Below are 25,804 nucleotides of genomic sequence, written 5' to 3' on the forward strand. Positions count from 1 at the left end.
GTTCTGCAGTGAGTTCTTGTGCGCTCATTATAGAATGGAAGGTCTCAAACTTGTTGTATTTGATTGATTTTACTCTCTTAGAAAAAAGTTCAGCCTCAGTTCGCTCTTTGGAGTTCTGTATGTCTGTGTGCCTACAGCCAACTCTCATTTCTTCCAGTGCCCTTGCCTTTTTTCTTGCTCCCTCTCCTCTTCCCTTCTCCCCCTCTCCCCTCTCCCCTCTCCCCTCTCCCTCACCCCTTCTCTCTATCCCTCTCCTCCCTCTCCCTCTCCCTCTCATTATCTGTTATTCATTTAAATCCTCTACATTGCTGATATTGTTAACCTGGCGTGGGGGAGAGAGTGGATGTGAATAGAGAGAGAGCAGGCGGGCGTGAGCAAGACTGGGCGAGTGAGCACACATGCAAGCGTGCCTTCCAGAGTCAATAGAAACTGCTTTTACCCTTCGTTTGTCTTTGTCCCCTTTCTCTCCACAACAGAGCAGTGGAGAGTTCATTGCACACTTTTGAAATACGTACACGGACACACACACAGAACACGTGTACAGATATATATAAAATATTGTACTTGGAAATCCATTAGGTCATATTGAATGTATTTTATGACTAGAGAAAATAAACTTCTGCCAGTTTTGCTATGCATCCCAGTGTGAGGAATGGGGGTGGAGGACGTTTTCCATGTCAGTTTCATTTCTTGATTTAACTTGTTTATGAACTACCGTTATTTTAACAATAATTTCACTCTGGATATAATTAATGGAAAATTAGTTTCTAAAATTAAAAATTGTTCAGAAATGGAAATTATTAAAATGTACAATTGCAAAAGCCTGACCCCTGCAAATCCCATTTCTGCAACCAAGTTCCAAAGTGCGCTGGAGTGCTTGATGACTCACTGGCTGGCTTCTTCCCCTGGCTGGTTTAGTGCAGGCGAGAGGTTAGCCCGGCTAGGGAAAATTAAAACAATGTTGTACATTATATTGTTACCAGCCATCGAAAAGGCTATTTTGTATGCAAGACAGCAGTGCTGAGATATATGGAGAGCCCTAGGCTAAGTACAGAAGATAATTACATTTGGAATTTTACTGAGTTGAGTCATTTACAGCTTCAAATAGTTGCAGAGAAAAATCAGCCAAACGCACTTAAACTTTTTGTTTGACTTTTCAGAATAGAAAGGATTTTTTAAAAATAGTTATCATATTATATGGCAAATTACACTTTTTAAAGTAAGATTGTCTCAAAAATTATTATCTTGAGCTAGTTAATATTTTTCTGTTTAGATGATAGTTATAAACTTACTAGAACAGTAGGATATTTATATGAGTAAAGGGCACACATCATAAAAACCCCCAAATTTTTATGTGTTTGGAAACATTTTTAAAGTTAGCATGTTTATTGGGAAGGAAAAAGGTAGTGTATTCATTTCACCCCCAAAGTTTGCTTATATTGACATGTAGTAAGCCCTCGTAAATTTGAATTCAGTCTGAATTTGCATGTATTGGTGGTGGTATTTATGAAGTGATAAAAGTTCCTGCATTTGTTTATTTAATTGGTGAAATTAAATTATTAATGATTAGCTAACATACGATCTAATAAAGTTATTGTTGTGCTTTGCACAAGTAGATACTCCAGACTGCAGACTTGAATGTGGGCCCTGTTACTTACTCAGGAACTGGTTACTGGCTGCATTTATTATTCCTCACTCTCTACAAAGAGCAGGCAGGAGAAGAAAAAAGAGTATTAGTCAGTGAAGTGATTACCTTCTGGCAGCGTTAGTGTTTTTTGTCTATTTGTTTTTGTTTTCTTTTGTTTTGTTTTGTTGTGGATGTGGCCTGAATAGTGATATACTGCTGTGAGGATTCTTTATTTGCAGATTTAATTTATTTATAGATTTAGCTTCATCCTTCAGCTCTAAATCAGACTGAAGGTAGACTTTTCAGTTTGTGGTAAGAATCCTAGAAGATCATCTGTCCAAAAGGCACTGTGGGGTAGATAATTGTGATGTTCTAAATAACGTTTTTACTTGAGCATCTGCTTTGATTAAAGAAGGGAAACAGGCAAATTCTGAAAGGTTTGGTTTTTTCGAAGCTTGTAAGAATTGTTAAGAGTGTTGAAATAGTGCTTGTCAAAAGCGGATTGACAATTGCAGACCATGGACCAAGTCCCATAGTCCCATGAACTTAGAAAGCTTTTTATGTTTTGAATAGTTGGGGAGGGGGCTGATTAAAAGAAGGTTTCATTATATGAAATTCAAATTTCAGTGTTTGTTTATAAGGTTATAGTGGAACATGGCCATGGCCCATTCATTTACAAATTATCTGTGGCCGCTCTTGGGCTACAACAGAAAAACTGAATAATTATGACAGTCCCTAGGCTCGTAAGGGCTGAAAATATCTGCTCCCTGGCTGGCCTTGCAGAAGAAGTTTGCCAAGCAACTCCTGACCAACGGGAGCAGAAAACAATTTCATCACATTATTAGCAACTTGTTTTCTTATTTTCTTAGCTACGTAGAAGTCTGCTCGCCTCTTCTTACCTCTCCCTTCTTCGCCTTGGTGTACAATATTTGTCCAGTCACCACATTGGTCAGGTTTCTTTAACAGCAGTTGCACATGACGAAGTACCTGCTGGTATTTGGGGTCATGAAGAGTTAGCTGAGGGATATGTTCCTTCACTCATCCATTCATTGACTCGTGCATTAGCAGACATTGCCCAGAGACCGTAGCAGCTGAAACCTCCAGGAGACTCCAAGGAGTACAGAGTGAGTTAAATACATAGGGCTGCCCCCTGTTTCTCTACACTCTGGAGGAAAAATAAACTGAATAAATAATTTCCCATTGACACTGTCCATAAATTAGGCAGTGCTAGCTAACACTCATGGGTTCTTGAAAATATCAGACATGTGGTTGAAAGAGACTTTCAGTGCTAGGCAAGGCCCAAACCAAAACTGATTTTATCTATTGGTTATTATTCAATCAGATGAAATACACAATAGTTTTTTTTTTCTTTTTCATTTATTTTAGTGAGAGAGAGACAGAGAGGAGGACAGTAAGGACAGAAAGACAAGAAGGGAGAGAGATGAGAAACATCAATTCTTTTTTTTTTTTTTTTTTTTTTTTGTACTTTTCTGAAGCCGGAAACGGGGAGAGACAGTCAGACTCCTGCATGCGCCCGACCGGGATCCACCCGGCACGCCCACCAGGGGCGATGTTCTGCCCACCAGGGGGCGACGCTCTGCCCACCAGGGGGCGATGCTCTGCCCCTCAGGGGCGTCGCTCTGCCGCGACCAGAGCCACTCTAGCGCCTGGGGCAGAGGCCAAGGAGCCATCCCCAGCGCCCGGGCCATCTTTGCTCCAATGGAGCCTCGGCTGCAGGAGGGGAAGAGAGAGACAGAGAGGAAGGAGGGGGTGGGGGTGGAGAAGCAAATGGGCGCTTCTCCTATGTGCCCTGGCCGGGAATCGAACCCAGGTCCCCCGCACAACAGGCCGACGCTCTACCGCTGAGCCAACCGACCAGGGCCTAAGAAACATCAATTCTTCGTTGCAACACCTTAGTTGTTCATTGATTGCTTTCTCATATGTGCCTTGACCAGGGGGCTGCAGCAGAGCAAGTGACCCCTTGCTCAAGCCAGTGATCCCTTGCTCAAGCCAGCAACCCCAGTCTCAAGCAAGCGACCATGGGGTCATGTCTGTGATTCCACACTCAAGCCAGCAACCCTGTGCTCAAGCTGGTGAGCCCACACTCAAGCCCAAATGATCCTGTGCTCAAGCTGCTGACCTTCCAGGCTTTGAATCTTGGTCCTCTGCATTCTAGACTGATGCTCCATCCTCTGCGCCACTGCCTGGTCAGGTCACAATAGCTTTTAGTATTTAAAGAACCCTTGTCCTGTGGTGGTAAGATAAGTCCTTATCAGGGGACTGTGAGCCTAGTTTGGAGACCTGACATGTTTGGGAGAGTTTGGGTAAGGTACATATTATTCACAACTAGTCTCCTTTCAGGCCTCCTATGTCTCTGAAGCGCAGCATTTCCTTGTTCCTGCTATCACACTGCCTTTTCATGTGCCCATGTCTAGAAAGGTACTTTTTAATGAGCTTACAGCAGTTGTTCTCATAGAACCTAGTGCCGGGGAAACCAGGTCTGTGTAGAGGCATTCTGCGCTGAAACAGTTTTCTGGCCCCACTTCACTGGCATGGAGAGCCTCGTTCTCTAGCAGCAGAATGGGGTCACCTCATCTGGAAGGGATGCCCTGGACAGGACTGGCCCAAGAGCTACCTCTGTCTCCCTTAAAGAAGGCATTGACCAGTCCAGGAAATCCTGGAACCTCTAAGTTTCCCAAAGTACATTATGAAATTACCATTTATTAAGTTGAATTTGAACAACTTTTGCACAAATGAGCACTAGAGGAAGGAGCAATCAAGGTTTGAACAATTCCGAAAGGGTGAGCATCGTGTTAAGAGTGGAAGGAGCCATCTCTCCCTGCCACCAAACTCACAAGGCTCCTCTCTGGTGTTTACATCTGGAAGAGGTCACCATTCCCTGCCATAAAAACAAACCCAGTGAGCTCGGATTGGGTTATACAGTAGAGATTAGCAGAGGTTATTTCTGTGTGCCCTACAGAGTCATTGTGAAAGGATTTCACGGGAGAAGTTGGGAGGACAGTCAGTTGGCAGCAGGTGTGACCAAAGCTAGAGATAGCTGCCTGCATGCTGTCCTGCATACATTTCCAGCCACTGGAATCTAAACCCTAGAAACCACAGCTCTGTTCCAAAACAGAAGGCCCTCATATTGCTTACCTGTAGTCAAGCCTCCCTTGAGAATTGGATGCAATAGTTTTTGAATCACCGTGGTTAGCCGTAAGAGACAGGGGCTGGAGATGCTTCCACTTGGGCCGCTGAACGGCACTGCCCCTGAATCAGATTCTAATGATGAGAGTTCAGTCCACCAGGCAGAAATCAAGATGATGGGTAAGGGCCTGACTTAGAGCTGTCTAATTAGTGTGGTGTTTGAGATGCATCTGTATTTTTACTACTTTTGTTGGAAGATATCAAAATATAGTATGTGTGTTTTCATAGCTGTGAATGCCTTATATAGAGCTTATTATCAGAAAGGTTGGTTAATTCAGTTCTCATGTTACATTATACCCTGTGACTTTTCTCACTGAGCAGGAAGACGGGTCAGAAAGATATCTTAGTGGGTATTCAGATCCTTTTTGAATATTTCTTAGTGTATTTCATTATTAAAGAGACAGTTGTAAATTTTTTTTGATGTTTCTTCAATGGACAGAGCGTTAACCCCAGCTGTTACCTGGAAGCCCAGCATTATAAACCCGAGATGTTATATGAGGTACTTACATTGTACACTTAGGCACATCACATGAAGACAGATGGACACCATAGAAATCATTTGGGTCAAGGATATGGCTTTTTGAGGTCAGGGAATGTCTTTTAAAAGATCTTTTGTTAGATGTTCTGTTTTGAAAGATTCTCCTGGATGATATGCTGTGTCATAATGAGTTAACACTGGAGAGGAAAAAAATACCATGATCCACAGGCCTGGTGTAGCTGTCAAGAAACGTACAGCTCCCTCCCACCAAGAGATAGGGGCGAAACTAGAAGCAAGTGGAGAATCAGGGTTACCCAGCACAACTGCTGGTCAGAGGAAGCACTGGGACTTCCTGTGAGAGTGGAGCACCTGCTGTCTGCTAGACCTGGGCCCAGGGATTTAAATTTATATTTGTCTAATTACCTAGGTTCACTCTGATGGGACATGCTTATTAGGACTTCTCTCAATCATCAAACTAGATGAGATAATCATAAAAGATATCTCAGTGGCCAGAACATAATTCCATTTTGGAAAAAAAGGAAAATTATTCAGTTTAACAGACAACAAAGTAAAAGTCTTTTGATGGACTGTTGGGAAGCTGAGAGGTTCGTGATGTAGATCAGTTCTCTGGCCACAAATACTGTATTGGTTTTAATCTGTTCTAGGACCACATGACCTCGCTCATGTGTCACAATTTCTCTTTTATGTATGAAGATGCTTTCGAATGAAAGGAAAAAGAAGCATTAGAGATTGGACATTTTCGTCATGTCCATAGCTCAGCATGTGTCAGACAACAGGGCTCAGGACAGGCACCCTGCAGCCCCACAACCTGTCGACCCTTAACGCGAATATTGAAAGCACCTGAGGGAAGGGGGTCAACCACGGGGTTGTGGATGTAGGGTATGTGCTTTTATTATTTGATAATTTGATTCCATCTAGTCACTATTTCTTAAGCACCTGTTATATTCAAAGCACTGAACAGACAAGTAAGGTGGCCTCTTCCTTTCTGGAATGTGCAGCCTAGAGGGAGGGTTGGACTAGCACTTCTCTAAATGCATACCAGGCAGAGTTTGTGGGGGCGGGGGCAGGACATTACGGTGACAGAGGAAAGGGCAGTTGGCAAGGACATTCCAGGACAGGGAAGCCACTTAAGGTTTAGCCTGACTGTAGAATGACCAGACATTGCAGTTTGCTTGCCTGAGACTGAGGAATTCCTGAGACTTTGGTTTTTCAGTTTTAAAACTGGGAAAGTCCTGGGCAAACTGGAATGAGTTGGTCTCTGTAATGATCCATTTGAATCCATTGGCTGTGGAAGAGATTTATGAAATGCTTCCTGTTCTGCTTGTCATTATGTCTGAGTGGAACTTGAAACCACTTGAGGGGAATCTTTATTGAGCTCCTGTTGTATGCTGAGCGCTGTTCTGTATGCTTTGTATCCTCAGTGTCCTTGCATTCTGCCCTATTTCCTTGCTCCTAAGTCATTTTTAAGGGAAAAAGATAACAAATGGAAATCAGTATGTGTTTCACACTTAATGAGCATATTTAATGTAGTATTTCTTATTCTTTGAAAAGCTACAATTGAATGGATGGTGATCTTAACAATAATTGGCCTCTTAGAGTCTAGAGGAGTTATTTTCAGTCTACCCCCCCCCCTTTACAGATGAGGAAACTGAGGTTTAAAAGGTCTCATTTACTTGTTCAAAGCCAGTGGTAAATAATGGACAGCACCCACCCCGGATTCTAGCCCAGTTGCTGTCACTGACATCCTTCTGTGCCAGTGCTGGTTTTGTTCAGGGTGGTGCTGACCTGGTGGGTTATGTGCATACACCCAAGAGTTGCACATCACTGGTTTTAAAACTGGACTGTTGGGGCTGTTCTCTTTTCTGCCTCCTGGAGCAGTCCATGCAGCAGGGCAAGGCGGGAGCTCAGTGGTCCTGGCTCTCTCAACCAGGAATTATAAGCTCTAAGAAGAAAATGTCAACAGGGAGAGGAATGCATAGGATTCAGTAGCAGAGAGAGACATTAGCATAACGTAAATCAATTACTGAAGGGACTTCACATGTGCTTATTCTACCATTAGCAATGCTATTTGTTATCACACCAGCTTCCTACTTTTGGCAAATATATTATCTTAATGTGACCCCCTTTGCACCTTCCTAACCCCATTCAGGGCAGTACTGAGGACAGTGGCAGTGGCGACAGCCTCATGCCTCTGACTAAGCTCAGAGAATGCTGGGGAGTGAGGGCCTAATCGCATCATAGCGGTGTGTTGCTCCTGCTTTGTGACTAGAGCCAAGAAAAAGAAGAGAGAGACTCTGGGTTTCTCACTTCCACGTCCCTCTTTGAAAACTGAGACACTCGTTTTCATAATTTAAAACCCTGCCTAACTCTGGGAGCATTGGAATTCCTAGACTGTGACTGAGTATTAGTGTGCGTCTGCCTTAAAGGTCAGGGGAGTCTTTAACAACAGCACGCAAGGCATGTAGGGATGGTGACAGAGTGCAATCAAAGGGGGGAAATTCTTCAGTTGGGGTGAAGTGAGCCCTGGATTGCCTTCACCTCAGAACTGTGGTTGGTGGTAAAGAAACCGTTTACAGGCTTCCACTGGTGCTAGGTTTGGAAGGTATGCGCATGACCATAGTTAATGATTGGGTTGAATAATCACCGTTTAATAAATACTCAGTTTGGTAGAAGAATTTCACTTCTACCTCTTCCAGCCAGTGCTTTTTTTCTTTTTTTCCTCTTGTTTTCTTCTTCGGAGCACATGTTACTGTGCCCCAGTCAGTTCTGTTTATATCATCTCTGTATAGAGAACTACTGAGAAAACCTAGACAGCCGTGTCTGAGGCATACTCAGCCTGTGGAAGAGAGGATTATTAAACCTGGGCCACTGTGGTCTTCATTCAGACTCCCTACTCCCACTTGCCTCATTGGAGTGTTGGGCTTAGCAAGTTTACGTACAACCCCTGGCAGTTAAGGTTCACTGTTGCACAGAGATCATCCAGACTGGCAGGCACACTCACCCCTCCTCCGAGGGTCCCACCAGCGGCTGAGTGTGGGGCCTTCCCAGTGAGTGTCCCGGGTGTGTTCTCTGATCACACCAGTGTGGGGAAGTCAGAACGAGCCTCCTCTAACTGGGATTCTATTTTATTTTGCCCATTCTCAGCTCTATAACCTCGGGTAAATCCACCCAGTGGTTCTCCATTTCCCTGACTATAAAATATGGGAAAAGGACTAGAGGACTTGAAATAGCCACCACCGTCTTGGCTTTTGTGAAATTGAATGAGTGACTTGACTTCTTTTTCTCATCTGTCCTCAATAATTTCTATATTTTTACACACCCAGAGTCCTTCATTTATTTTAGGAAAAAAAATTTCTCACAAGTTAGAACCTCCAAATTGGGCTTAAAATGATTAGTCCTTCTGACAGCATATAAAATGATTATGCTAAATGAACCCGAAACCGTGTTCCCTTTTCTCTGCTCAAAGAACGGGTTTAATCTCCTTAGTTTTTATCTTTGAAGATGTTCAGTGGAGCTCCTAGCCTTAGGCACTTATCAGTAGGTTCAGGGTAACACACATGTTCTGGTCTCTCACAGCCTGGACTGTCTAAAACCTAATTTGAGGCCATGGTTAACAGCAGAGGGAGTGACCTATATCAGCCAAGAAGGAGAATGCATTTGCTAGGATGAGGGAAAGCTACAATAAGTAAATAAGAAATGCGCTTCATCTTCTCCTGACTTTGTTCTATTCTTTAAAGCACCATGATGCCCTCCCCAGTGAGCCCAGGTGCAAGCCCCATCAAACCCCTGTTGTGTTGATCCCAATTCCAAACACATATTTAGCCAGAAGTCTATGTAGACCTCACTGATTTAACTTTCCTTAAAGAAAAAAAATTTTTTTGAGTATATGAAGCAGTAGGCTGTATGAGCTGAACTTAGTGTAAGAATTTTCCTCCTCCTCAAAACAGCCCTTCAGGTTCAGAAATATTGTTCCAGATTTACCAGGAGAACTAAACACTTAAAAAGGTTACTTGCTGTGCCCAGAATCAGGAGCCCTTTCTCGTTTCCAGTCTGCTGTCACACTCTGGAATTGGTGTACAGACTCGCTGATTTAAACCAATACTCCCCAAAGCGGGGTCATCATTATTTTGTCAACACCCCCACCCCTACCCACCAGAAAACTTCTAGAAAGTCATTCTCTTCGAATATCAAAATAATTTTTTTTTACCAAAATTTCCAACCAGATTTTTAGTTGAACTTTGTACTGAATTTCTCATCTTCTTTTTCTTTGCTTTTCATGAGATTCAGTTTATGAGAGAATGCTGGGATGGGCTTGCTAATATTAAGTGTTTGTAGTCTCATTATAATGAAAGGATGCCATGAAAATAGATGGGAAATAGATGGGTGAGCTCAGAGAATGACGCTATAAAAAGGAATAAAGAGTGTGCAAGTTTTTTGAATAACCAGTGAGAATTATAAATGCAAGACTATAGAGAGAGGATGTGGTTTCAATAGGTGTGAATGTTTACCCATTTTGCTAAAAAAAAAAAAAGCAAATTCTGCCAGGATTTTTTGTTGTAACTGTTAAAACACTTTGTGTTAAAGCTAGAATTGATGATACAAATTCAAAGCTCATGTAGGATACGTTAAATGCAAGTTTGCACTAATTAAACAACACAAAAACTTGAATTTTGCCTTTTTCTGTTACCTTGTCCATCGTATGTAAGTGAAGTTGAGGTTGAGGCAAAACCAGGAACTTGAATAATTCTCAAAATGGACATTGAAGTCTTAAGTACTATTCTTGTGGAAAAATACCATGTGCCCTCTGGCAGTGGCCTCCAGGGCTGTGTACAGGGCTAGGCGTGTGCTTGCCGTGTTGGCCGTGAGCAGCTCAGCCTGCGCACATGTCGACGGACGGGATCGAGAGCTGGTGGTTTTTCTGACGCTGAGAATTTTGATTTCTTTTTTTTACCTTGGTCTTGGTGATTACTATGTCAATAGTGTTTACCCCCAAATTGTCACAATTAAAATTCACCAGACTCTTCAGTAATGATCACCTCTCACCCTTGAATTTGTGATGTTCACTGTAGCAGGCTACTTGTTCTTTCCTTCTGCCCCAGTATCATTTTAAAACAAAACATTTTTTAAAATTAAGAATGTTTTACTTTTAACATCTAAAAATGTAGAGCACTCACATAAAAAAAAACACAACACTAAGAACTGTAAAAAACTGTCACTGCTAACATTTTAATTGTTCTAACGGAGCCACTTTGGAAAACTGGATTCCTTTAGCATTATGTTTGTGTGTCAGGGCCTCTTGCGTTTGGCCGCCCAATAACTCGCTGAAGAGCAGAGGGTGACAACACAGAGTGGTTCCTAATATGGTATCATTTTCATTTCCTGTTTGTTGAAAGATAAATGCTAACACTTAGGGCTTTTTTCTGTCCCTGTAATTTATTCCTCCCTGAACCACAAGGGAATAAAAAGAAAGAAAATCAAATGTGATAGGGCTCAGGCCTGAGTCATCCCGCCGGGACGCTGGCGCTGCTTCCCCGGCTGGGTCCCCGGCCCCGGCCACTGCCTCCCCAGTTCCTGAAATGCTTTCTCCCTTAGAAATTCCCTACTCATAATGCCTTACTTGATTGTGATTCTGGAATAATTTTAGACTTAAAAAAACAATAGATATTTTGAAAGATTTAAGGTTAATTATGTGATAGAGAAGAAATGAGTCCCTCCTCAATTCTGTGTGTCTCTCTTGCTTCTTCTTTCTCTCTCTCCCTGCTCCCTCTCTTCCCCTTCCCCCACTTCCCCCCCTCTCTTTCTCTATCTCCCTCTATCTCATTAAATCTCTTATACAGTTTCCCAAAATTCCTCAGCTATTCTCTTAACTCTACCATTATTTGAGAGGAATATACTTCCCACTTTTTTCACAGAGCTAATTATTATGTACCCTATGCTCATCTGTCTTGAACTATTGAAAATACAGACTAAGGTAAGCATTAAGCAAGTAAAGTAACATCCAATAAATAATAATTGAGTCCCTGACATGTGCATCAGTTAGAACCTCCTGTGCCTTCCAAAGATCATGGTCTGGAGAATGAGGATGGGAAACTAGCACATGGTGTAGGTACTTATAAACTGAATAAATGAGGAAGCGTAATTCTGCGTTCATTGGAAAATGAGAATCTTAACCCTGTAGCCCTGCATCTGCCCTGCTGATGGTACTGCTTGTCAGCACTGTCTTACTCTGTGTCTACCTGCTAGGAAAGATGGAGTTAATTTTGCATAAATGAACCCATCTGTCTAGCAGTTTTTCCCACAACACAGCAGATGACTTTACAACTTTTAGCTACCTAGGTCATTTTCTTTTGGCTTCCTCATGAATAAGGTTGGTTAATAGGCATGATTCACGTTTTTGTCTTTTAGCTGTCTGTGTTACACGGGACTTCTTGGTGCCAGCAGGTCTAGAACTTCCCAGTTAAAGGTTAATGTATCTTGTGTTGAGAAATCTCACACCGACACCTTCAGTTACTTGGAGTTTTGGCAGTAGTCGTACAGATCTCAGAATGATTAAGCAATGAAAAATATTTTGTCATGTGTGATGGCGCCGTAGTTTAATTTGGAAAATATCATTTTAGATGTCCTGGTATGTAATAGTAACAGCATATTCACATCTGTATTCAAAGTAACAAAGCGTTTTCTCCCAACTAGCTTGCGAAAGACAAAGAACGCCTGCAAGCCATGATGACCCATCTGCACGTGAAGTCCACGGAACCGAAAACTGCCCCTCAGCCCGTAAGTACTGAGCGACACCAGAGGGAAGAGGCAGCAGTGTTTCCTGTGTGCCTCTGTGGGAACATGGCCACTCTGGTAACTTTGAGGAGGAGAAGCTTTGAGTTGAGTTGGCCGTGGTAACGTTTTATAAAGAGGACACTGTGCTAGGCATTTGGGGAAATAAATATTTATGCGGGCACAGTCCTGGTTCATGAGGCCCAAACAGCCAGCTCTTCTTTGGGACAGGTGATGGACGCTGCACTGAGGTACTAAAATATATTATGAGAATTCACTGGGAGAGAAAAGAAAGAAGCTTTCTGAATGGTAGCGATGCAGAGAGAAGACAGCCCAGCCATGAAGGAAGATGAAGGCCTAGTAGCCTAGGGGAGCTGAGAGACAGTGAGTAGAGAAACGGAGGGAGGGGCAGTCCAGTCTGAGTGTGACGGAGAAAGGAGACAACCGTCAGAGCAGTTAGCCGCTAAAATTGTAGAGCGCATCTAAAGAGTTTGAAGGGAACACGACTCCTTCGCAGTTGAGGAAGCCAAACGTGGTACGCTGAAATTACATTGAATTGTAGGAATCCCTCTTTTCTTGCCTTGTTCCCTTTTTCTTGACCTCAAGGAGTGCCATTCAGGCCAGTTTAAGATCAAACAGGAAAGATGGTATCCCCAACTCCTGTCTTGGGTTGATCTCTTAAATAGTTGTATTTTTTCATATACTTATATTTTTTAAAGTCTCCTAGTACTTTCAACCAATTATTTAAAAAAAGAGAGTTGCTTTGCTTCTTGATTTTTAAGATTTGTAAAATTTAAAGGTACACTGCCTTTATTTGATTTTGCATGGAGTTGCTGTGTGGAAATTAATTGAGCGTTGACAATCCATAGTTAGTACCAGCAATTTTAATCAACATGCAATGATGCAGCATAATGGCAGAGTATGGGTTGATCTGTTTAGACTGATTTTTTTCTATAAATAAAGCAAACATACACCCATAGATGTATGATTTATGGTGATAGAAATAAAACGGAGTCAGACTATTAACCAGCAAATATGGTAGCTTGCCAGGATGCAGTTGGCAGACAAAATTAATGTCTGAAGCAGAGCACATTACCTAGATATAGGACATAAAATCATTAAACACTTTGCACATTTATTTTTACTCGGAAACAGCTTTAGTTTCCATGTATTGTACAGTGAGTGGCTGTAGGACTGAGTATGCAGGCTACTGAAAAGGGGGGGGGGGAACAGGCCACTCAGTATGTGTGGAATCAGTAGTCACCTGTGCTGTTCTTGCTGTTTCTCTCAATCCCTCCTTTAACAAGGATCCTGGAAATCATATAAACTCTCAGCTAAGCAAAATAGTGTGACCGCGAAGTGACTGAGTTCTCCAGGGGGCATAGCCCGTTCTGTAGGAAACTGATCACCTTTAAACTCTGAAAGTGTTCATAGGCTTTTGTTTGGAGGGAAATGGTTCCTCCCAGGATGAAGGGTGTGAGTCTTTAAACCTAGCAACAAGGGAGAGAATGAGATAGTCTTCTACTTCCTTCATGGACTAAAGACAATGATAGAATAATGTTTGGACTCTAGGAATGGCCTCAGTTTGGATCATAAGACTTCTTGGGGGGAAGTGAGAGGATAAAACTAGAGAAGAAATTGTCGAACCCCAGAGGCACTCAGCGGGGTGTTGGCAGGGAGCACCATCTAAGTCCGCCTCCAGAGGCCCAAAGGGACCCTTGGGAAGCTCTGCGAGGAGCAGTGGTAAGTATCAAGTAAACATGGAAAAGCAGTCCCGGGGGAAATGCACAAGGAAGGAAGGTTTGTCTTGATTGGCATTAAAAAAATGTTTTACATTCTAGAAAATTATAACTTTGAAGGGGACCTCCTACTAAATTTATTTTTAACTGCTCTATTGAAAATTCTCTACCACTAGTCAACATTATCTCTTAGTAGCTCAGCACAGTATTTCTTTATTAAAAGAAATAGGCACGAATATTTTTGACTGAAAAATTAATAGCTTTTGAATTCATACGCAGCAGGTTTTCTTTTGCAAAGAAGTCCAATATCGCCGCACAGCACTTCTATAACCATTTATTTAGAGTCCAAGTCAAACCTTTGACAGCTAGAGCAGCGCTACAAGCCAGTATAAAGGACTCCAAGATGTAAACCAACAATAGGCCGTCTGTGTGAGGTTTGCCATTGTCAAATACATAGATTGTTTGGATTAGTTTATGTAAATGAACTGTTGTATTACCCTTTGAAAAATAAAAAGATCACATTTGTGTATGAAAAGTGTTTCTCTTCACAGGCAGCATTATAAATTCCTGATCCTTTAACTTATATATAAGAAGTAAAAATTGGTGCCTGACAAGCAGATATTGTGTAACTGTTGCTGCAGTGAAGCTGCCTTCTTTACATTTATTGGAAAATAGAAAATTTTATTATAGATACCATCTTATAAATCAGAAATTATTAAAATGTGTATAGGTAAGGCATTGGGAAATTAATTATAAAAGATAGACGCATAGTGTTTTACATAAATTTACTTCCTTGCCCCCAAAAATGGTTAAAAAAAGGCACACACGCATAGCAAGCCCTTGATTCTTTCAGCTTTGGTGATAGAGAGCTATCTGGTGATCGAGTCTAATGTGCAAGGTACTCCCTTTTGCCTGTAATTAATTTATTTCACCTTAAGTAATAGAATGCACAGTGTATATTCAGATGCATATTCTTGTAGAATCTTTGATTTGAAATAAGCAGTCACCTGCATTCAAATGTAACCATAGATGGGGACTTTGCTGTTATAGCCTTGCTTGCCCGTAGGTGTATGCCTTTTTTCTATTTCTTTTTTTTTTTTTTTTCATCTTTTCTGAAGCTGGAAACAGGGAGAGACAGACAGACTCCCACATGCGCGCCCAACTGGGATCCACCCGGCACGCCCACCAGGGGGCGACACTCTGCCCACCAGGGGGCGATGCTCTGCCCATCCTGGGCGTCGCCATGTTGCGACCAGAGCCACTCTAGCGCCTGAGGCAGAAGCCACAGAGCCATCCCCAGCGCCCGGGCCATCTCCGCTCCAATGGAGCCTCGGCTGCGGGCGGGGAAGAGAGAGACAGAGAGGAAAGCGCGGCGGAGGGGTGGAGAAGCAAATGGGCGCTTCTCCTGTGTGCCCTGGCCGGGAATCAAACCCGGGTCCTCCGCACGCTAGGCCGACGCTCTACCGCTGAGCCAACCGGCCAGGGCTTTTTTCTATTTCTGTTTGAAAGGAACTTCATGTTTATTTTATTCTTAGTTACTAAGTGATAAAATGCTTTGCTATATATGTTGCTTTTCACTAAATGCTATTTGGGTGGTGTCATTTGTTGTACCCAATCGTCCAGCCAGTCCCCCTTCTTGGATAGTTCTTATATCAACTCATAGATGGTGTTTTTCTGGGTGCTGTTGTGGAACTCATCTGCACATTTGGCTAGTTAGAGGATATGCTCATCTCGAGACAAACCCCAAGTTTTTAGAAGTGGATCTGAGCTCACCCACACGGGGATGCAAATTGGTGCACTGGAATATAAGTTCACAGTCTACTTAGTCCTTGGGCCCCTTCAATAGCATCTCTTCCTGCTTGCTATAAAATCTTCCACGCCAAAAAAATTATACCCACGATTCAAACTACAGGTTGCGTTTAAAATCAAGCTATTGCATCAACAAATACACAGTTACTGAGCACACTGCATAGAAACAGTAGGGAAGTAAGCTGCAGGCATTCCTGCTGTTGAGGTGTTTGGAGTTTGTGGGACAACTAACAAATAAATAATGCTCGCTCTCTCTTAGTCATGCTCTCACTGGGTGAGTTGTGCTGTATGTGAGTAGAAGACGGAGCTATTTTGGTTGGTGGGGTCCAGGATGACTTCCGGATGGAGTAACAGATGAGATGAAACCTAGGTGAATAGTAGAAATGGAAGGAAGTCGGCCTCATGAACGTTTCATTGGGCTAAGAGTAGGCGCCTTGTCTGTGTGTCTGAGGAAAGTGTAGGATGAGCAGTGTGGAGGAAGTTAAGAAACAGCCGACATCAGCCACAACAAGCGTTTCCTGCTTTTCATGGTGTCCAAGGTGGGCCCTGATAGAAAGAGTGTGCGCTTCCCAGACCAACTGTATGTCCTAGCGGTCAAGCACATTCAGTGGGAAAAGCCTCTCTTGACTGGTGTTTAGAAATCCAAATTGTTGTGTTTTGAGTTTTAAAAGATTCTTCTTTTCTGTGTTTAGAGACGCAAACATGAGAAATTAGACAATAGTAAACTATCGTGAAGGGTATGATTGATATTCTTTTGTTCCAAACTCAATAACACTGTCAAAGTAAACACCACACATGACATCTTTATGCATGCTCCACGGAGAACAAGCCACGCCGTTTCCTGGGAGGGGAGGGGAGGGGCAGCTTGGAGAACAGGATGGGAACGAGAAGAAGGGTGTCTGTGTTACTTACAACTTTATTAAGTTGTTTAAAAGACTCCACTATCATTATGTCAGGAAAATACTGTAAATCATACTCTCTAATACTGAGTGCACGAGGAGTGCCCTTGGCTCTAGGGTATTCCTGCACACCAGAAAACACCCCTGCTCTCAGAGAAACCTTCAGATTTGTTGTGCAGGTAATTACAGTGCAGGTCGTGGATCCCTCCTTGTGAGATGTTATAAAACACTTAGAGGAACTTGGATATTTGAAGTGAAAATGCAGTATTGGATTTTCCTTTTTATGCATTCTCTTTTCCTCTAATCATAGCAATTAGAACTGTTTCTGAAATAGCGGGCGTCTATTTTAACTCGAAAGAAACAGCCAAACCCTTCGGGCTGCTGCAGCCTGGCTGTAGCTGAGACAGTATCAGGCAGCCAGAGATATTCATACAATGTTTCTCATGAAGTCCCCCTATCCACTCCATGCGGGTGTTTCCATTTTGAGTGTCACTGTTAGTGACACCAGCCCCGGCTCTAGCACCATAACAGGGCCAGGCTGAGCTGTCAAAGGAAGGCACAGGCTGGGAACAAAAGCCCCCTGCTGCCACTGTGTCCTAGCCTCCCACGGTCTGGGAATGTCTCCTCAGCCTCAGAAAGGCCTTCTCTGAACAAAAGTGATTCATGTTGAGAAATTTCGCGCTGTTAAAGCAGGACCTGACCCCGCTCAGGCCAGTAAAACCAACAGCAGAAAAACGAGTTCTGTGAGCCTAAAAGCCCTGCTAAGCAGCTGGGTAGGTCCCTGGGCATCTTGGTTTCAGATTTGTCCTTTGTTCTCAGAATCTGTTCTTGTGTGAGACAAGAACATAAACAAAAATAAAAATGAGTTCTAATGGGAATACTTGACGACAAGTCCGTTTCTGTCCGGGTTTGCATCAGAAGTTTGTTTATTTTTTAAAAATGGTAATGACTCATGATCTTTAAAAGAGAGAGGAGGTTACTGTTTAAAAAGTAAAGATTGGTTTTCTGCAGATGGACTAAGAATATTAGAAAGCTGAGTTAGTTAGCCTGGTGAGACTTCCAGGACAGTCCTCCCCTAGCAATGTTCATAAGCACAGATAAATTTAAAAAATAAAACTCCACAGCAATTTTAAGTGACATAAGAATTTAAGTTTTGGCCAGAGCTTCAAAGAGATTATCTTTGCTGAATTCATCACATGATGGGAGCCTGCCATGTAGAAATATCAGAGTTACTAACGTTCTAAAGATAGCAACATCTTTCTAAATAGAAAATGAACACAATAAGAAAAATAGGAAAAGAAACCCTCCCAGTCCAATCCCTTCCTGCTCTGTGCCCCAGAAAAAAACCACCTTTGAAACCTTCACTGCATTCAGAAACCGAAGTGCAAGGCCTTCACTTCAAATTGACGAATAGAGTAAGATTTAATAGTTTACAGTTAAGATGAATATTTCATGATTATAGCAAAAGCCACACTGTTCCCGATTTGCTCTTCTGTTCTGAGTCTGTAATTTTTTTTTAGACAGACTCTAATTAAAAGAGCAGGTATGAACAGAGAGCCTGTGTTGAGCCTTTCCCCTACCCTGGTCTGATCTGTCCCCTTGTGACCTCCTTCCCCAAGATGGCTTCCCCTCAAGACAAGCATGTGATCATCAACAAAAGTTTAAAAGTTAAGAAACTTCTATTGCAGTTGACAAGGTTGACATTTCATTAACTTGTTGGTTCAGCTCTCACAGTCTCGTGAGGCAGAGCATCCTCTGTAGTTGACAGCCCCTGTTCTCTCTTCTCTCACAGGCCACAGTCATGTTGGATTTGGAATCTGGGCTCCTTTGGCAAATTAGCAATTAGAACAATTTTGTGGGAATATGTATATGTGTCATTAGTTTTCCTGCAAATTAATAGCGAGGGCAGAGGTCAGGCAGAAATTTTCCACTTGGCTGCAGCCCCTCTGTGGAGACTTGGCACTTGGCGTTAGAGCGGTCACAGCTGCTCTCGGCCACCCTCTTCCTTTTAGTGACTCTCTTCATTAGCTTACCTCCTAGCCATCATTACAAATATTACTACCTCCCCTCTATGAAATAAAGGTACTGTTTCTACAAAATATTCCGGTGACATCCTGCACCACTGCACATTGAGGGTGGGGCCTCTCCAATGCAGCATTTAATCATTAGATCACCTCCACCCGCATTTCCTAATTAGAGTTCTTACAATACATTTTTATCTGGTAATTAGCTGAGATTGGCTGCTTCCTCTGTGGCTTATTAGAGACAGCCCAGCAGTGGGTGTGGATCATGGTGTCATTTGTCAAGCCTGGGAAGTCCCCTGTCTCTGCTCTCTCCTCTGGCTGTTTATTTCTGCTTGCTACCGACATTCAAAAGCCTCCAGAAAATTCTGCTGGGTTTTTTTTTTTCCTCCATGGATTGTGCTAACCTGGCAGGATTTTATTTTTTGCCGTTTTTATTTTCTCAGTAGAAATGCTCCAAGTGTTGAGACCTTAACAGAAGAAACAGAAGTCAGATTCTTTTTCCATGTTACGGCATTATCCAGTGTGACCTGTTGTTAACTCTTGTATGTGAGCGCACACCAAACATGGTTCACATCCTCAGTGGCTGTGCGAGCCTTGTTTTTTTGGCAATTAGACTGGAAAGAACACCATGGACTTGGTGGGCTTTTCCACGGAACTCGAAAGGAGCATGTATATCTTTCAAGGACATTGTGTTTATATTAAAATTTCATTTACATTTTTAAGAAAGTCCTAGTGTTTAGGGTAATGTTTGTAAAATGGAAAGAGAAGCCAGAAGCAGAGTTAGTCCTCAGAACTGTTTAATGTTGGTTGTAGATATTTTCTTTGAGCAGTGCCTTCATTTGATGGGAAGTTCTTTGAGGGCAACAGTTACATGTTTTGTTACTGTAGTTTTTGTTAGTTCGATACCAAGTGCCTGGTATTTGCTCAGTAATATTTGCTGAATATCATTTAGAAACCAGGACAAAAGCTATTTACCTACTCCTTTCCAAAAATGAACCTATAGAAGAATGAAACTGGATAGTGTTTCCTTTTCCCATTAACTGAGCATAGAAAGAAGATATAGAAAAGGCCCAGAATCACAAGTTGTGTTTGACTTTGGGTCCAGGTTGTGAATATGGGCAAGTTATTTAACTTCTCCTGAGCCACAGTTTATCTGCAAAATAAGCAATAATAACAGTAATAAGCAAATGATAACATCTTAAATCTTACTGATGGTATGAGAATTAAGTGAAAAACCACACAGTAGCTGGTAGTTTACAATGTGGCTTGTGTGTGTGTGTGTGTGTGACAGAGATAGAGAGTCAGATAGGGACAGACAGACAGGAAGGGGGAGAGATGAGAAGCATCAATTATTTTATTTATTTATTTATTTATTTATTTATTTATTTATTTATTTGTATTTTTCTGAAATGAGAAGTGGGGGAGGCAGACAAACAGACTCCCGCATGCGCCTGACCGGGATCTACCTGGCATACCCACCAGGGGGTGATGCTCTGCCCATCTGGGGCGTTGCTCTGCTGCAACTGGAGCCATTCTAGCGCCTGAAGCAGAGGCCATGGAGCCATCCTCAGTGCCTGGGCCAACTTTGCTCCAGTTGGAACATTGGCTGCAGAAGGGGAAGAGAGAGATAGAGAAAAAAGGAGAAGGGGAATGGTAGAGAAACAGATGGACACTTCTCCTGTGTACCCTGGCCGGGAATCGAACCCAGGACCTCCACATGCCAGGCCAACACTCTACCACTGAGCTAACCAGCCAGGGTCGAGAAGCATCAATTCTTTGTTGTGGCACCTTAGTTGTTCATTGATTGCTTTCTCATATGTGACCCCTTGCTCAAGCCAGCGACCTTGGGTTCATGGCTGGTGAGACTGTGCTCAAGCCGACAACCTCAGGGTATCAAATCTGTGTCCTCTGGGTCCCAGTCTGATGCTCTATGCACTGTGTCACGACCTGGTCAGGCTACAATGTGGCTTTTACACATGGTGTCCATGACTTTGCAGGAGTGTTCAGATATTCTTAAGTGTGGTGGCCTCCGAATTTGAACAGCTGCGTATTTATGAGCTTTAGCTCTCATACTCTACCTTCCACTAACTTCCTTGACTCTTTGATTGGACTGATGCTTATACATAGTTTCTGCACTTGATCAGTGATAAAGGCCCAAGGGCAAGAAGTCAGCCCCAGCCTTCCCACCAGCTCCTTTGTAGCCTTCCGCCTTGCTCCATCCACAGAGGCTGCTTTGAACTGCAAACAGTGGACACTCAGTTTGCAAATGTGTGTCATGAAGCCTTGTCTCCAGCGCGAATAGACAGCACCTCCCATACCTGCCCAGCATGCCTGGCGTTTGTCAGGCAGTGCTGCCGCCATCACTGGTTCTTCTCAGGCGTAGGGGTTGGGGTGGTGGAGTGTTTGTTCTGTTAACTGAGTCAGCATTTCAGGGGAAGGGGGGTTTAATAAAAAGTAAAACTAAAACCTTGGAACCCAACATTTAGTTTCCAATACAGTATTTACATTTTCCCATTAATATTTCCCTGATTTTTTATCTTTTTTTTTTTTAATTTATTGCTTTTTTATGGAATTCTCCTAAACATATTAGAGAAGTTTCTCATGGCCTTTTTCATTACTGGAGTATGAGTAAAGTTGAGTTGTCTAAATACATTGTAACACTCTCTTATTAAGTTCTTTGATTATGATCTCAGAGGAATCTCATTCTGAATACCTTCCACAAATAATGCTTTGGACTAAGACTGTTGTGATGGTGAAGCAGATCTATTTGTGAAGTGATTTGAAATACAGTTTGAGAAAATGTTACCAAGTAAGCCCACTCTGCTGAAGTTTCTTGGATTTGGGCCAACTGTATATATCTGAGTTAGCAATTCTGTGTAAACTGTAATAAATATTTTGAAAATGATCAAGTTCTTTAGCACAGCCAGACTTAATATTTCTGTAACAACAAATTTTAGGAAAGTAGGATGGGGGGATACTCCTGTTTTCCAGTATTAATAAGCCAAGTGCTTCAGTTTGAAAGTTAAACTGGTAAGAAAGAGTCAAACAATACTGACTTTCCTCTATATTACTTCAAATAAAGAGTATTCGTTTTCCTACTTGATGTAATAGATTGTTCCAGTATTTATTAGTGAACATTTGGAACCTGAAGGGGAAGATAATTCAGCAAAAATTTTACAGTTCTATATCTCTCATACTATATAGACTTTTGAAATTAATGGGTTCCAATCCCATGTTTGGTAGAGTCACGAATTAGTCTCGGTGGCTGGTGGAGGGAGATGCCGGCTCACTGGGTCCGGGCGACTGGTTTCCATTCATGCGTGGGCCAGACATACTTGTGTGGTTTAGCACTTCCCATCCAAGACGTTTTACTGTGAATTGCAATATAGTAGCCACCAATTACACGTAGCTATTTAAATTCAAATTCATTAAAATTAAGTAAAAGTTTTTCTATTAAACATTAAGTAAGAACAGTTCCTCACTTGTAATAGCACACTGTATGTACCAAGTTCTTTTGGAGAGCTCACGCGTATGTCGACATATCCCAGCCAATCTCTAAGTGAGTTGTATTTACATGGGAACTCACCTCATATTTCAATTGATTAGAAACATCTATGTAGAGAAATAAAGCCAGCCAAGTATTTCCTGTATTATTTCTGCCACATTTTAGATGCTTTCCTGGTTGCTCTGTTTTTCTTTTTTCTTTTTTTTAAGGTCTTCTAAGAATTGTTCTTTTCCTCACAGCTCAATCTGGTATCAAGTGTCACACTCTCTAAGTCTGCACCAGAGGCTTCTCCACAGAGCTTACCTCATACTCCAACTACCCCAACTGCCCCCATTACTCCTGTCACCCAAGGACCCTCCGTCATCACCACCACCAGCATGCACACGGTGGGACCTATCCGCAGGCGGTACTCAGACAAATACAATGTACCCATTTCTTCAGGTAGGTACTCTATTTTTACCTCGTGGAGAATTACAATATACAATTTTTGTAGACCGGTCTCTTTTTTTAAAAGTGGTGATTAACATGACAATGATTCTTATTTAGCAGATATTGCGCAGAACCAAGAATTTTACAAGAATGCAGAAGTTAGACCACCATTTACATATGCATCTTTAATTAGGCAGGTAAGTAAATAACACAGCATATGAAATTATATTTAAAAAAGTGTACGGATACATTGATATATTGATGAAATAGATTTAAAACTGTTTAGTATGCAGGCATGCTAAAACCTTGTCTATAAGGTTTTTTTAAAACTGCAATATATAACATAATTGCTTTTGATTAAGTATTACAATACGATGTGATTATTAGGAAATTCATTTCACACAACAGTGAAAATGAGCCTGTTTAAAGATGGCAAGTCAATTATCACAAGCTACAGTAATCTCTGATCCCTAGAATTAATCTGAGCTCTAAATAATTACTGAGCTTTAATCAGCTAGTGAAATGTTTTGCATTTCACTTTGATTCTGCTTTATGAGTGACTAATAAATTAATATTTCTGTACGGAAACAGAAATAAAAACTCAAAACAATTAGATAATTTCATTTTGGATTTTGCTATTGAACTGTTAAATACAACCATTAATCTTAGATCATTTTGTGAGACCTTTCTTAGGATTTAGTTCTGAATCATTATTATATTTTCAAGAAACAGTATAATGACAATACTACCAATTTGGTCATAAATTTTCTCTTTCTGTTATTTTGGCTTCACAGGCCATTCTTGAATCTCCAGAAAAACAGCTAACACTAAATGAAATCTATAACTGGTTCACACGAATGTTTGCTTACTTTCGACGCAATGCAGCCACCTGGAAGGTAAGCTGTCTCATGGGCTTGTGTCGTCTTGGATCTTGCCATTTATGGAAGAGAATTTGTTGTTGGAAAAAATGCAGTTATTTTTATTGATTTAACCTACCCAAAGAGTCTAACTTATAGGAATATTTGATTGAGAAAATAGTTGTGTTGTGGATATAATGCTGGGATGGAAGACTCCCATTAGAGTGGCATCACATGTAGATGGACCAACCAATAAAATCGTCTCCCTCTGGTTGGAATATGTAGGGCAAAGGAGCAGATGACACTGTTGCCTTCATTTTGAGGTTGTCCTATTACTCACACAGACCTCGTGCTTTTAGGTCTTTAGCGACCACCAATATTTGCAATACTACATAGATAACTTTTTTGTGCTGTTAGGAACTTGGAGAAATGATCAGACGAACTTGACGTGACTCTCATTGGTTGGGTAAAGTCTCCTTTACCCAATAAGGGGGAGAAGCTTTGCAATCCAAGTACAGTACTAATTGGCATTATTACAGAACACAATATATTATTAATTTTTTTGGTTTTTTAAATCAAGAAACTGTCTGTTAGAGCTTTGTAGATACTCTGGGGAAGAAAAGTAGCTTCTGAATTATGTAACTTCACTTTAACTCCATTTGCTTCAAAATAGGTCAAATTCCATAGGTCCATGTTGGATACTCTCAACAAAGCATGTGGTCACTGACATACCCCATTTTCAGTTCAGAATTGGTTTATAAATTGCATTAGTATTTATTCCATTGTGTTAGATGAAGCCCTTAGAAAGTTTTGGATTTTTCCATTTTCAATTTCTTAGTTTCTAAAAATTATTGCTATAGAAGAGGGAAGGTACAATATGATATTTGTGGGGGGTTTTCTGCATTTTTACTAATAAGGATTTATTGTGGGGTACAAAAAATTGCTTTGCTTGAAATAAATGTCTTTCTTGCTACATACTTAATTTTATGTTGGAGGAAACACAAGCAAAAAGAGAAATCATATTTTCTCTGTTACAAAAGAAAATGAGTATAATCATAGAATTAATTCATCAAATTTACAGAGCTATGGATATCTATTGTGGTCCAAATTTTCTTTATTATTTCCATTAAGACTTAGTTCAGAACCTTTGTTCGGAGAGACCCTTTCTCCAGACCCCCTTCTCCATCCGCGTTGGGAGGTAGAATGCAGAGGCTGCTCAGCTCCTAATGCAGTTCCAAATTAGGAAGTCTAGCATGAAGCCAACATTTTTTTTAAATTACCTTTTATAAATAGCAAATAATCACGTTTAAAAATATCAGTTGTGAATATGATATTTAAGCTCAGGTCTTTAGATTTAACTTTTCATTTGTACAGACGGCAGGAAAAAGTGTCATTAATATAAGTAATCCTAGATGAAGCACTAAATGACTCATTAATACATGTAATATTCTCTACATGTCCTTATTTGTATTATAGACTTAGACAAAAGATGAAGTGCCCAGTTAAAGAGATGACTGCAAAGGGCTTACTCACCTTTTGGGAAACTGAATTTTTGGTTGCTTTTGCTTAGATCTGCAACATCTTTGAAAGCAGAACTTAAGTCTTGACACCTTCCTGACATGGCTATGTAGTGCAGATAAATCTAAAGCTACCCTTTCTTCAACATGGCTTCTTTAGATCTTTTCAGTTTGGTACACTTTGCTACTTTATTTTAAAACATTAGATTGTGATTAGGATCAGGAGAAATGTTGATTTGTTTCCCGATTATGTCTCTTGTATGTATGTATGCTCTACCTGGGTTTTTTGTTGTTGTTGTTTTTATTTTTAAGGAAATGTGGGTTTATTTAATTTGACCACCTCGGTACTGTTCTGAGAGATAACAGTGGGCACTTAGCATCATTGTAATGTACCTGTATACAATATAAAAAAATAGGTTTATTTAGAGACCACACGATAATTTATATCCAAAGCAGTTTATCTTATCAGGTACAATTCGAACATGCCAAGTGTTCTGCAGAGATTTTTGTTCTGTTTTGTTTTCACTGAAAGCTAGCAAACCTGTTCATGAACCAGTTACAGGGTTCTTCCACAGTCACCTCGGGGTCTTGAACCTACCCCAGTTATACTGACCTTACTCAAAAGCTCCTTGAGAATTTGTCCAGTGGATTCTCCCTGTGAGCAAGTTTTTCAGGCCACAGAGTAAAACCTGTTTTATTATCTTCTAAATATTCCAGATCAAAAAGAAAAAAATTCCATCATTATCTAGTTTGACTCCTCAAAGTCACCAGTGGTGATTATGATTAAAACATCTCTCAAAGTATTAAGATTTGTCATTTGAAGGATAATTTAGAGAGGAAATATTGCAAGTTGTAGAAGGGGTGGGGTACAAAGTGAGCAAATAGCAGCTGTACTGGAATTGAGTGAGGGGCTTCAAGCACGGA

The 25,804-nt window shown here is 41.3% G+C and overlaps 1 protein-coding gene and 1 non-coding gene across 19 annotated transcripts in view; one reads left to right on the forward strand and one right to left on the reverse strand.

Annotated features, from left to right (window-relative positions):
• FOXP1 (forkhead box P1) overlaps positions 1–25,804 on the forward strand; it is a 671,570-nt gene that overhangs the window by 627,202 nt on the left and 18,564 nt on the right. For 16 of the 18 annotated variants that reach the window (XR_010727343.1, XM_066245805.1, XM_066245816.1 and 13 more), the window contains 4 exons: positions 12,024–12,107; positions 22,317–22,518; positions 22,624–22,703; positions 23,301–23,402. Coding sequence is in view for 17 of the 18 variants with exons in the window: in XM_066245805.1 (XP_066101902.1) it covers positions 12,024–12,107; positions 22,317–22,518; positions 22,624–22,703; positions 23,301–23,402 (468 nt within the window). In the remaining variant the exon portion in view is untranslated. The remainder of the gene's footprint in view (positions 1–12,023; positions 12,108–22,316; positions 22,519–22,623; positions 22,704–23,300; positions 23,403–25,804) is intronic. The other 2 variants (XM_066245813.1, XM_066245820.1) reach the window with 1 other exon arrangement.
• TRNAN-GUU (transfer RNA asparagine (anticodon GUU)) lies at positions 3,434–3,509 on the reverse strand. The gene has a single exon. It is a non-coding gene; the product is annotated as a tRNA-Asn (tRNA).

This window comes from Saccopteryx bilineata, chromosome 10, assembly GCF_036850765.1.
Source record: "Saccopteryx bilineata isolate mSacBil1 chromosome 10, mSacBil1_pri_phased_curated, whole genome shotgun sequence".
Classification (NCBI taxonomy): domain Eukaryota; kingdom Metazoa; phylum Chordata; class Mammalia; order Chiroptera; family Emballonuridae; genus Saccopteryx; species Saccopteryx bilineata.